Here is a 14,039-nt window from a genome sequence, read left to right as displayed (position 1 = left end):
CCCCTCTGGTGGGCCCCTAGCGTTGCAGTCCCCTGGTGGGCCCTTCATGCCCCAGTCCGACACTGTTCACCTCTATCACTGGGGTTCTCTTTAGTGATATATGGTTCTCACCCTCATTGGGATTAGGGACTCCTCCCTTCTGTATATGGCCACACTACTGCATGCAGCAATCCCCATTTCTCTTTTGGGGTCCTTCCCCTTATAGGCTCCCTCGCTCTTGCTTAGGGGACAGTAGTGATTGCCTCTAGGCAGCAACCGCCACTCACCCGCTCCTGGGCAATGCCGGAGGACGCTGGAACATCCATCTCTACTGTGCCAGGGTCCCCAGCTTTCACATCATCTCTCCTGGTCCTGTCCCACTCTCTTCTGTGTCTGTATTTTACTCTGTGTGACTCTGTCTGTCTCTCTGTGTGTCTCTCTCCCCCTTGCTGACAGACCCTCCTTCCTCTCACTCTGTCTTTAGCAGACTGGGCTGGGTTATCACCATAGCAACAAGCTTGTGTCACTTTTCAGTAGAGATATTCACTGACCCCCGTGTTTTGGTTTTGTTTTAGGTTTTGGATCTGGATTACCGTCGTGTTTTGGTTTTGCCAAACCGCCATTGCGTGTTTTGGTTTTGTTTTGTAATTTTGTTTAAAAATCAATTTTTTTGGGCATAAAATAACCAAATTTAGTGCTCCACCTGTTTCTTGGATAAGTAATGTAATTGTAAAGCTAATAAATTATCCAAAAAACAGTTTAATTCCTGGTAGGTAGGCCTTCATTAATTCTACACACAAACCAAATTGTCTTCCTCTCCATCTATGCATATTGGGAATGCTGCCATCGTCTTTGGGTGTATATTACACCCTACACTTATAGTTAAATATGTAAAGAAATGGACAAAGGCAGTTTGGTTTCTGTCTCTATAGGGCTCCCTCCACTTGTAGAAAATACAAAAATAAATCAGCCGTTATAGACTGTACAATATTAATTGAAATGGACAAAGCCAGTTTGGGCTCTGTGTGTGTATGACACCCTACCCATAATGAGAAATTGCCAAAACAGCAGCCTTTCAAGATGGTACGTGATATGGAAATGCCCCAAGTCACTTTCCTCTTTGGGGGTAGATTGCACCCTACACTTAAATAGAAAGTTTTAAAAACATGTTATCGTCATCATCTGGAGCTTCATCCTCACCCTCATCAGTGTGTACGTCATCATCACAGACTATCAATTCATCGTTGCTTGAATCTGCCATTAGAGAACAGTCAGTGCTTGGATGTCTTTGATGGTGAAGGCCTTCCTCGTGGAAGATGTAGTTCATTTTTATAAACATCATTTTCTCCACATTTTTGGGAAGTAACCTTCTACGGCGATCATTGACTAAGTTCCCGGCTGTGCTGTACACTCGTTCAGAGTACACACTGGAGGGTAGGCAGCTTAGGTATTGCAAAGGAAGTTTGTATATGGGTTTCCAAATGGCCTGCTTTTCTTCCCAGTAAGGAAATGGACTGTCTGACATTTCCATATCAATTACCTCTTGAAAATAATCCTCCACCATCCTTTGCATGTTAATACTCATATTGGATACAGTTATGGGCAAGGTCACACATTTTTTGGAAAAATCCTTCAAACCAGCCCAGATGTTAAACTGTTCTGGTCTGCCCTCTGCGTCTTCCCTGCTTCTTTTTGGAAAATTTAATTTTTTACGAGCAACAGCTGCTTGGGAAACTGAAGGAGGACACGTCGTCAAGCCAAGGCCCAGTTCAGCGGGTAACTTGCTGAGCAATAGCTCCATGCAAAAGTTCACATCTCGTTCATTTTGAAGCAAAGACTCAATGTAGGTCTTAAACCTTGGATCAAGCACAGTGGCCAAAACGTAGTGATCCGAGTTCAAGATCTTAATAACTCGAGGATCATTGTGAAGCGAATTAAGTACTTGATCGACAAGGCCAACATACTTTGCTGAATTGCTTGCTTTCATCTCCTCCTTCAGTTTCTCAAGCTGCTTTTCCAATAGTCTAGTTAAAGGAATGACCTGGCTCAGACCAGCAGAATCTGCACTTACTTCACACGTCACAACTTCAAATGGTTTCAGCACCTTGCACAGCACTGAAAGGATTCCCCACTGTGCAAGAGTGAAATACATCCCCCCTCCTTTCCCAATGTCATGGCTTGTGCAATACGCTTGGATGGCTTTGCGCTGTTCCTCCAACCTCTGAAGCATGTAAAGGGTGGAATTCCACCTAGTTACCACCTCTTGCTTAAGTTAGTGGCAGGGCAAGTTAAACTGCTCTTGGAGCTGCTGCAATCTCCTACATGCTGTGGCAGAATGCCTGAAATAGCCTGAAATTTTACGGGCCACCAAAAGCATCTCCTGCACCTCACGGTTATTTCATAGGAAGCTCTGCACCACCAAGTTGATGGTGTGAGCAAAACAGGGAATGTGCTGGAAATCACCCAGCTGTAATGCTCGCACTATATTGTTGGCTTTATCAGAAATTACATATCCTGGGGAGAGTCCAAGTGGTATAAGCCATGTATCAATCACATCTCTTAGTTTGCGTAACAAATTGTCAGCTATATGCCTGTTAGTGAAGCCGGTGATACAAAGAGTGGCCTGCCTGTGACAAATGTTACGTAGTGTTGTACATGCTGCTGCTGTTCCTACTGGTGAAGGTGAATGACCAACCCAGTGGGCTGTCACAGTCATATAGTCTTTGGTTTGACCACTTCCACTTGTCCACATATCTGTGGTTAACTGGACAGTGGGCAGAATGGCATTTTTCAGTGCAATCTCTACATTTGTACACACTTTTTGATATAGTTGTGGAATAGCTTTACGGGAAAAATTGTGTCGCAATGGAATTCTGTAATGCGGACACAAAACCTCAATTAACTGTGAAAAACCAGCTGCGTTTATTGTGGATATTGGACGCAGATCTAACACTAACATGACAGCCATGGCGTCTGTGATCCGCTTGGCGACTGGGTGACTGCTGTCATATTTGCTTCCCCTAGCAAATGATTGTTTCACAGTTAATTGTTGAAATGTAGGACTGCTCATTTTCTTGGCCTTCCTCTGGGCTGACGATTAACCCCCAGCAGCAGCAACAGAGCAGCAGTGGGACTAACGCTTTCCTCAGAGGAATCAATTATAGTGCAGGAGTCATCCAGCCTTATTAAGTGGGATGCAGGGCTAATTACAAGCGCTACTGAGGATATTAATGAGGATGGTGTGGTGGGTGTATTTTCTAGCCGTCAGGATGTCGGTGACCGGAGGGTCCTAGCTGATGATGGAGTGCTTGTAATTTTTTTGGAAGGACTTTCAGCTTTTCCCAACACTTTGCCATGAACTCTCGTTAAATGGCGTAACATATAGGAGGTTCCAAGATGGTTAAGGTCCCTCTCTCGACTGACTGTGGCTTGACATACACTACAAATGGCTATACAATTGTTGTCTGGATTTGGGTAGAATAATTCCACACATAAGAAGTGGATTTGTTTGTTTTATGGCCAGGCATGACAATGGCCTTTTTCGTGTCACGTGCCAGAACTGCTACCACTGGTGCAGGACTTACATAAACAACCTCATCCTCATCACCATCCTCATTAGCGCCCTTGTCACCTACACAAATCTCCCCCTCATTCTCTTCTAATTCCAAAGTGGCATCCTCAATTGGTGTATCACCGGCTACACTCGGGCTGTTCAGGCACACATCAGCAGAACTCCTGAAAGGGCCCTTCTTTATGAGTACACTAACAGAATGCTCACGATTAGACATACCACTGGTGGATGGACTCTCCACAGGGATTGTTGTCATTTCTGATTCAGAGCATGCATTATCCTCTAATGCTTTACTGTTTTCTTGCAGCTCGGCTTTCACGCGTAACAGTAGTTGTGCACCACTTTCAGACTCAAAATTACTTGGTCTTGCTTGGTCATGAGTGACCGTACAAGAAGAAGGCTCGGTAACATTTTTGGATCTGCCACTAATAGAGAAAAGCGAAGGCCTCATTCTTTATTTGCCACTGCGTGTGTATGGCATGTTGGCAATTATTTTTTTTATCGGCAGTTAACTTTTCCTCAGTTACACTTCTTCTTTGCTTCAACATGGTAAATTTTTTTTGGGGTGTGTTTTTTTCCCAGATTTAAAAAGACTATGTACTTTTACATCGCCTTTCCCAGATGACATACCGGGAACACTACCATCAGGACTGGGGACAGAACCTGGTTGCTGATTCTGCTCATATGTGGACTGCTTTAAATCCATTTTAATGAGCCCAAAGCACTTGTAGTGGCAAAAATTGTCTTATATAGATACTGCTGACAAATATGACTTTTTTGGACAGCCAGAAAAGTTAGTGTAAAACACTGGGGAATATTGCACACCTTAAATCACTTGTAGTGAAAAATATTGTATTAGATAGATATTGCTGACAAAGATGACTTTTTTTGACAGCCAGAAAAATTTAGTGTAAAACACTGGGGAATATGAGACACCCCAAAAGCACTTGGAGTGCCCAAAAAGGAAAAAAAAACCTCCTCTATCCTCCTCTAATAATTGCAAATGGTATTAATATTATAATTGTAGAGATTAGCTTAGAAACAGTTATGCGTACACTAATTGCTCTGTCCCTGCGCTAATATAACCTGTGACCTAAGCCTGCTCTCTCCCTCTGTCAAATGGCGATGGATTGCTGTGGAGGCTGGTATTTATGCTTTTCAAATCTCGCGAGAACCGAGCTCAGTAATACGAATAAGTCACGATGACGTTTTGCCTCGATTTCGATTCCGAATGGGCGGGAGAGCTCGGTTCGGTACTCGGATAGGCTAAATTCGGATGGATTCGGATCTCGGGGAACCGAGTCCGCCCATCTCTACTTTTCAGAAACACCTAACCTCACACATTGCACTGGAATACTGAGCATGCAGATTGGGCAGGACAAGATTAAAGCTGCTTTACTTATGCTGCTCTGTCCTCACAGTTTATACACTGTGGACTGCTTCTTCTCAACTTTAGGGTTAAATATTTATACTTAATGCATGCTAATTTTCATGCAGAAGGGTTTTCAAAAGTTAGTAGTACAATGAAATAGGGGGTTATAATGGACGGCTCAGTTAAACTATATCATACTTGCCAACTTATGGCAAGTATGATCCATGATCCGGGAGCCTGCCGGGGAAGGTGGGCATGCAGGGGAGGGGGCTACGAAAATCGGTGAATCGCTGCGTTTTTGACCTAATTCTGCCCACTTCACTGGGAACTGGGCACATCCGGGAGATTGCCACACTCTCACTCAATTAAACTTGTTGTACATTTCTAAAATAAAGGAAGGGCTGAAACTTGATCATATACAGTCATGGCAGGTGTTGTGAGGTGTTGATATCGCTGCAGACACTTTTCTTCTTCGTATCCAGAGGGATTAGTCATTTTCTTTTATGGTGCTGTCTGATGCCCTCAGCTGCCACCTTTTGAAAATCATACACCTGCTCTCCCATCCTCCCACTTTGATGCACCCAACCAATATCTTGTTTGTTATTAATATTAATTACATCATATGTAAGGATCAATAGCATTTTGTGAGTTAAAAGGTACTTACATGCAAATTAATATATTTGTACATACTGATTCAAGTGAGTTTGAAGGTAATGTGCATTACAATCTATATCTAACTTCTGCTTTGCCCTCCCCAGAGCCTGGGGGTTTCTTCAGCAGACTGTCTTTCTCAGGGCTCCACAGTTCATGTCACAGCCCTGACTGGCACTCCAGGGAGTGGGGGTGGGGATGAATAGGAGGAACAGTCAGAAGCTGAAATTGCAGAGATTGTGGACTCTGATTGGTCCTCCTGCTCACAGACCCCCTTTGCAACAACCACTGTCAAAGGACAAACTGAAATGTTCTGCAATTGAGGTGTTAATGCAGTTTTAAACAAATTGAATTAGGAGGATGGTCATAAAACATGTATTATTCTGGCTATATATTCAATGATATTCATTGTATTTTTTATGCAAATGGATATTGCTAACAAGAAACACATATTTCTGATGCTGATACATATTTATATGAGAATTGATGCAGTGATTTATTTCTTTTGTCTTCCTTTAGAAAAAAAGGACAAAGGAACCCCTCTCATCCTGCCTGTCTTCCTCAGACATGGGCAACTCTTTGCCTAAGAATCATCTTAATGTAATTACCTCAGTGTCCTGCAGCCGAAGGAACAAACTGAAGCTGAAGTCTAAAAATTTGAAGGAAGAGGTAAGAGTGTAGAGGGGAAGTAGAGAATACCACAATGTAATAAAAAATCCTTTCCATTAAGAGTTAAAATGATTATGTTGTTTGTGATGGAAAAAATATAATTAGTTAATGAAGTTAAAACAAAAGAAAAGAAAACTTGTTGAAAGCATCAAACAATCAAAGAATGGTGAGGAAAAAAATTCCCACCACATCTCATGTATCTGATTGGTTGAAGTTAATGTTAATTTCCCTTTCCCTCCCCTCTACTAAAGCTCAGCACTCATTAGCCCCCGCTATTGCACATGTCGTGGGTTGCCCAAAAATAATGGAGTCACCTATGATTGGCTAGATCTGCTTTGTAATGTGATTGGGATTCTGTCAACCCTGTTGCAGAGGGATTTTACAGAGATGGTATTGTTGCTAACACTTTGTGGACCCACTTCTTGCTAGGAAGAGTGTCTGTACTTTTCAGTGCTGTAGCTGGAGGTAATTAATTCAGAGGGTCCACCAAATTTATTTGACTACTTGTACTAAAGTGGTTAGCCCAGAAACATGTTATTCATGCAAACAAGGTAAGGATTGGCTTTGCTAATTATATATTTGGACAATATGCTTGTAGGTAAACTTGAAATATGTCAGTTTATTAATATGGCTATTTTTAAAACCTTAAAAACATGTGTGTCCGGATCCACACATCACCTGCCCTTATCCACTATCTCTCCCAAATAATCATCTTGGCTACTGTTAACATCATCCAAAACCCCAGACCCTTTCCCATCACCCCTCTCCCTTCCACAAAACCTCCTAATCTCCTTGCACCTCCAAACATTCCAGTCTCATTCACACCACCACTCTCACCCACCTTCCCTTCTCCTGTGCATTCTGGTACACTAGATCAGCGTGCAGCAACCATTCACAATTTCTTTCTCTCCTACTTCTTCTGTCTCTTCTGTCTTGTCTCTGCAGTGGGGACACTATCTCCCCCACTGAAAGCTCCTATGGTGGCCTCTCATTCAGCCACATTCCTTATACTAGTGATCGTCATGGTGGTGGAGTAGGCATCCTACTGGCTGTATATACAGTGTCATTACCCCTTCTACTTGAAGTTCTATCCATTTGACTGTTCTTTCCTCTTCACCTCCTTGTTGCCATCATCAAAGCGGCTCTGGACACCTCTGTACCAATTCCTACACAACTTTGCTGCTCGGCCTTCCCACTTCCTCTTTGCTAACCTCCCCAATCTTATTTTCAGGGATTTCAACATCCCCTTGACTGGATTCTCTACTCAAACTAGAACCCCAACCTCTCTCCTATATCTTCTCACTCTACTTGACACTGAAGCCCAAGCCACTGCACTTTTTCTCTGTCACTCCAAATCCCAAATCTGACATTCTTCTACCTCGAAAAGTGCTCCCGCTCTGCTGAGCGCCTTTCGAGAAATTACCACTCTGACTTCCTGACTATAAATTCATCCATTCTTCCCACTGTGCCGCACTTTTTATAAACAAACCTTCTTCAAATATCTCATCTCTCTGTCCAACAATTGTCACTTTTCCACTGTCATCTCACTCCTCTGTCCTCCCTCACAAACCGTTCCCTCCTTACACACTTTTCAAGATTTTGCATCTTATGATAAAGATAAACTTGACACTATCCACCATGAAATCTTGACAGATCCACCACACCCAATCTCTCTGCCTCCCACCATTCCCCCTTCAGTTGATTCCCCCTGTAACTGAGTAGGAGATCCTCACTCTCCTCTCTTCCTCTTTAAATTCCGAGATCTCAATCTGAACGAGCATCTGTGGTATGTGCTGGTAAAACAACTCTGAGTCATGGAGGCCCCACCCCTCAACTTACAGTACATGAAGGTTCTGCTGCAAAAGTTTTGGTGTCAGATACCACATGACATGGCAGGTCTTGTGGATTCCATGTCTCCGGTCAGAGCTGATTTGATGGCACGAGGGGGACTGCACAATATTAGGCAGGTGGTTTCAATGTTGTGGCTGACTGGTGTATATACACATACATAATAATATAAAACAATGTGGCAGGAAGACAAAGTAAAAAAGATATTTGATTGGGAGTAATGTGTTTGAAAATTAATGCTAATTCCTTAGATGTATGAATATATATTAGCATACATAATATAAAAATGTAAAACAATCTGGCGGGCAAAGCTAAATGTTTATAGCTCTTGAGCTTAAAATGTAGCGTTGATTGAAAGACAGATATCTTCAGATATTTTAAGGAACAAAAGCAATAGATACAGTACAGCTGTGGCATCTACAGAGGTCCATGAAATGCCAGCTGGTATGCGGAAGTGGCAAGGCTAACAAGGAACAATGTGATGTGTTAATTAGAGAGTCCCTAACGTTTTCATACGGCTGAACTTTGTCAAGGTTGACTCTCTATCTTGTAGGCTGCTTTTTTAAACAATATTTAAAAAACGAAGAACTAAACCAACAGCGCTCCAAAGGACAAATGCAGCAGACTCTACGTCAGAGTCAACCCACAAAACTCTTTAACAACAAATAACACAAAAAAAGAGGGGATGATGGCACTAATGTCTCAAACACAAAATTTAAGTCCAAAACAGTTCAAAAGGTGTTCCAAAATTTGTTTCTTACATTAATGTTAGATCTCCAAAATCTTCTTTTTGTAAGGATGCTTGTATTGTTTGCCACTCCCTCACAAAAAAATCTAAGAAAAATCAAAATCAGTAAAAAAAAATAATTAAAAAATATTCTAACGCCAGATCCAGGTTCAAATAGAGGCAAAAGGCAGCTGATAGGCTCTGTGGAAATAGGCACAGGAAGTGCCGGGTAAAGCGTTCCGTTGCCTGGCAACGGGACGAGCTACTGCGCAGACGCCCGACAGGTATGGGAGGCGCGGCTATTCGGTTGCCGGGCAACCGTCAGGACGGAGCGGTAGTGACAGCGAGTTTATAAGAAACCGGATTAATTATTTGAGAAATGGCAAATGGTCCAATAAAACGAGGAGCTAATTTCATGGAAGGAACACGGAGTCTGAGATTCCGGGTAGATAGCCATACCCGATCCCCTACCTTTAGCACAGGAAGGTTTCTTCGGTGACGGTCAGCAGCAGACTTGTACCGTTGTATAGACATAGTGAGTTTAGCTTGAGTTTTGGACCAAATTTGTAGCATATCTTGGGCGAGGGTCTCAACTGCAGGCACAGTGGATGCCGGAACTTCAGATAAGAGAGGAGGTGTAGGGTGTTTCCCATAAACAATAAAAAAGGGACAATGTCCCGAGGAGGAATGTGATAGATTGTTGTGAGCAAACTCAGCCCAGTAGAGAAGCAACGCAGGAAACATTCCAGATCTTGATTCACCCGCTCCGTTTGTCTGTTCGTCTGGGGGTGATAGCCCGAGGAGAACTTGAGTTTGACCCCGAGTTTGGCACAGAAGGCCCTCCAGAACTTAGCCACAAATTGTACACCCCGATCGGAGATGATCTCCTGAGGACATCCATGAAGACGGAAGATATTCTTCAGAAACAGATTAGCAAGCTCAGATGCTGAGGGAAGGCCTTTGCAGGGAATGAAGTGAGACATTTTGAAGAAACGATCTACCACGACCCAGACGGTATTATAGCTATGGCTTAGAGGAAGATCGGTGATAAAATCCATTGTAATGCTGATCCAGGGAGAATCAGGGATGGTAAGCGGAAGAAGAAGACCAAGAGGACTCTGCCTGGGAGTCTTATTCCGTGCACATATGCACGAATTCGCGAACATCTGGACCCAAAGAAGGCCACCAATAGTATCTAGAAAGGAATTCTTTAGTCTTTTTGTAGCCAGCATGTCCTGCAAATTTAGACTCATGAGCCCAGCACAGCAATTTGGGACGGAGATGTGGAACCACAAAGGAACGTCCAGGGGGAGGAGTAACCGTGGTGGAATTCGTCAATGCAACTACTTTAATAGGACTGAGAATAGTTTTGTTATCTGGAAAACTCGGATGATCAACCTCGATAAATGATCTTGATAGTGCATCGGCTTTGCAATTTTTTGAACCAGGACGAAAAGTAAGAATGAGTTGAAACCTAGAAAAGAAAAGAGACCAGCGGGCCTGGCGAGGATTAAGACACTGTGCCTCCTTAAGGTAAGTAAGGTTTTTATGATCTGTCATTACAGTCACAGGATGTAATGCCCCTTCGAGGAGATAACGCCATTCTTCTAAGGCCATCTTCACTGCCAGTAGCTCCTTATCTCCAATACCGTAGTTCAATTCGCAGCCGGAAAATTTTTTGGAGAGAAATCCGCATGACTCCAAAGAACCGGATTAAGATCTTTGGGACAGGACGGCCCCTATACCCACAGAGGACGCGTCCACCTCGAGAAAGAATGGTTTCTCTTGATCTGGCTGTTTAAGAATGGGAGCGGAGATGAAGGCCTTCTTGAGTGTTTTGAAGGCTGTAACTGCCTCTTGAGACCCTGATTTACAGCAAGCTCCTTTGCGTGTTAGAGCCGTAATGAGACTGATGATGGACGAGAAGTCTTTAATGAACTGGCAATAATAATTAGAGAATCCAATAAAGCGTTGAGTAGCTTTCAGACCAGAGGAAAGTGGCCAGTTGAGAATTGCTTCCACTTTCTTGGGAATCCATCTGAAGGCCAGTACTAGATACTAGATAACCAAGGAATGGAACCTGGGAACATTCAAAGAGACATTTCTCCAGTTTGCAGTTCAAGGAGTGCTGACGGAGACAAGAGAGAGAACAGTCTTGACATGGAGATGATGTGAATGTAGGTTAGCCGGAAATATCAAGATATCGTCCAAGTAAACAATCACAGATTGGTATAGAAGATCCCTGAAGATCTCGTTGACAAAGTCTTGAAAGACGGCCGGGGCATTACAGAGCCCAAACGGCATCACTAGGTACTCGTAGTGCCCATCACGAGTGTTGAACGCCGTCTTCCACTCATCACCCTTACGTATTCGTATCAGGTTATAAGCTCCCCTGAGATCTAGTTTGGTAAAGATCTTAGCACCTCGGATACGGTCGAACAGTTCCGTAATAAGGGGAAGCGGGTAGCGGTTCTTGATAGTGATAGCATTCAAGCGACGGTAATCGATGCAGGGTCTTAAGGAACCGTCTTTCTTCTTGACGAAAAATAATCCAGCCCCTGCAGGAGAGTGAGATTTCCTGATAAAACCTCGCTGGAGATTGTCAGAGACATAATGTGACATGGCCTCAGTCTCTGGCAGAGACAATGGGTCCACCCTACCCTTGGGAATGGTCTTATCCGGCATAAGTTCGATGGGACAATAACACGCTCGATGAGGAGGTAAGGTCTCCGCAGCAGATTTGCTAAACACATCGAGAAATTCTAGATATGATTCCGGAAGCCCACTTCTGGAAGCTAAAGAGAGACAAAGCACATGGATAGGTGGGTGCACCTTAGAGAGACACTTGTTGTGGCAAGAAGCACTCCACGAAGATACCTGGGCGTGGAGCCAGTCAAACTGAGGAGAATGGGTCCTGAGCCAGGGTAAACCCAGAATTATGGAGTTGACGGATTGAGGAATGACCAAGAACTTAATCCACTCTTGATGAAGGACCCCTACCAACAACCGAACTGGACTAGTGATACAGGTGAGGGAACCGTTGATGACACGATTACCATCCACTGCGGTGAGAACCAAAGGCTGAGGCAATGGATAAAGGGGTATGCCAAGCTTCGATACTAGAGTGGCCGACATGAGGTTCCCTGCGGATCCAGAATCCACAAAGGCGGAGCATTCCAGAGAAGTATCCGAGGTCTTAAGGGTCACTGGCATCAGGAAGTTGGTATCTTTGAGGGAATAGGGAGAATGGAGACTGGATCCTAGGACAACCTCCCTACAATTGCCTAGGAGGTAGCGTTTCCCGGCCTCTTAGGACAAGCAGATAACAGATGACCATGCTCTCCACAATAAAGGCAGAGGCGATTCCTAATCCGACGTTCTCTCTCATCCCGAGATAAACGAGAGCGGCCAATCTGCATAGGTTCTTCAATCGGAGGTGCCTTTAGACTGAAAACGAGGAGCCAACCGTGTGATTCGGCGATTTTGGTCTCTCTCCTGAGAACGTTCTTGTTGGCGAATGTCCACCTTGACGCTGAGGGAGACCAGCTCGTCCAGTTTAGTGGGAAGATCCTGGGAAGCGAGAGCATCCTTGATTGGATCAGACAATCCCTGCCAAAACGTAGCTGTCAAAGCTTCATCATTCCATCCTAGCTCTGAGGCGAAGGTGCGGAAATGTACGGCATACTGACCAACCGAGAGAGCCCCTTGGCGTAGAGCAAGGAGGCTGGAGGCGGCAGAGGACACTCGCCCGGGCTCATCAAACACTTTTTGGAAATTTTCAATGAATACAGAGACGTTATTCAGAGATGCATCATTCCGCTCCCATAATGGGGAAGCCCAGGCCAGGGCTTGTCCGGTGAGCAGAGATATAATATAAGCTACCTTGGTTCTTTCAGAAGAGAAATTCTCCGGTGCTAACTCAAATTGTATGGAGCATTGATTGAGAAAGCCGCGACACCCCTTAGGGTTACCATCAAATTTCTCTGGAGTCGGTATACGTAGATTCCGGGACGTAGTGGAACTTGTGCCTGAAGGAGATGCGACTGGGGGAGATGGCTGGGAAGGACTCAAAGCATCCAGGCGGGAGAGTACCCCTTGAATACACTGCAGGAGTTGAGCTTGGTGGGCTTCTTGCTGCTCCACACGCTGACCCAAATGGAGGAGAAGGTCGCGAGCAGAAGGTTCCTCAGAGCCGTCCGTCATGGCCAGAGTAAACTGTCAGGCACGGATTTGAGAGGAACACTAACCAGTATTAGCACTACTGAGCAGATAGGTGCGGAGTCTAACGTACCCCTGGTTTTCACCAGGGACCCCCGCAAGGAGGTATGAGCTTCGCTGCAAAGGGCACGCAGGTCGCGGTCCTATCAGACAGTTACTGGTGTAGTGAAGAGGAGTCAGACGGTCCGGGTCAAGCCAATCAGTATACAAGGTACAGAAGGAGAATCCAAAAGCAATGTCAAACAGGCCAAGGTCGCAGGAACAGGATGGGAACACAGAATAGAGAATGGTCAGCTAGCCGGGTCACAACAGGAATGCAGATACTGAAGAATGGTCGTAGAAGCCGGGTCCAACACGAATACAACACAGTGGGAGCTAGAGGCAGGAACCTGTTACTCTGGCGCCCTAATGACGCCAGAGCCAGGTTCAAATAGAGGCAGAAGGCAGCTGATAGGCTCTGTGGAAATAGGCACAGGAAGTGCCGGGGAAAGCATCCCGTTGCCTAGCAACGGGACGAGCTACTGCGCAGACGCCCGACAGGTATGGGAGGCGCAGCTATTCGGTTGCCGGGCAACCGTCCGGACGGAGCGGTAGTGACAGGCGTCCGTCTCCGCCGAGAGGGAATATGACGGAGACGGCGCCTGACAGACTCCTACCAGATTATAGATATGAATCTGTGTGTAAATCTCCTCTCAAAAAGGTTTGTGGCTGTTAATAACCAAGGTTGTAGACACACATCAGAAAGTTCCGAATTCGAAGGAAATTCATTTGAACAAAGTCTGTAATCACGAACGCATTTCAATACCGAAGTATAGTATTGTTAAGATCAACAAGTTCCAATAACAATCAGATGAAATAACTGGAAAGCTGGCAGACTGGGAGACCAAATCATCTATTGAATCTGATAGCAGTTGTTATCTCTCTAATTTCTCCAATTTGGTTCTATTTTATGTATTGAGTTTGAGAAATGCAAGGGGAGTTAAACCGAAAACAAAGTTTCCCGA

General features: G+C 44.5%; 1 protein-coding gene across 5 annotated transcripts in view; it reads left to right on the top strand.

Annotated features, from left to right (window-relative positions):
- TNRC18 (trinucleotide repeat containing 18) overlaps positions 1–14,039 on the top strand; it is a 655,441-nt gene that overhangs the window by 393,144 nt on the left and 248,258 nt on the right. For all 5 annotated transcript variants that reach the window (XM_075179957.1, XM_075179958.1, XM_075179955.1 and 2 more), the window contains one exon: positions 6,093–6,242. In XM_075179957.1, the coding sequence (XP_075036058.1) occupies positions 6,093–6,242 (150 nt within the window). The remainder of the gene's footprint in view (positions 1–6,092; positions 6,243–14,039) is intronic.

Source organism: Mixophyes fleayi, chromosome 7 (genome assembly GCF_038048845.1).
Source record: "Mixophyes fleayi isolate aMixFle1 chromosome 7, aMixFle1.hap1, whole genome shotgun sequence".
Classification (NCBI taxonomy): Eukaryota; Metazoa; Chordata; class Amphibia; order Anura; family Limnodynastidae; genus Mixophyes; species Mixophyes fleayi.
Note: the sequence above shows the minus strand (reverse complement) of the source record. Positions and strands in the feature narration are given on the sequence as shown.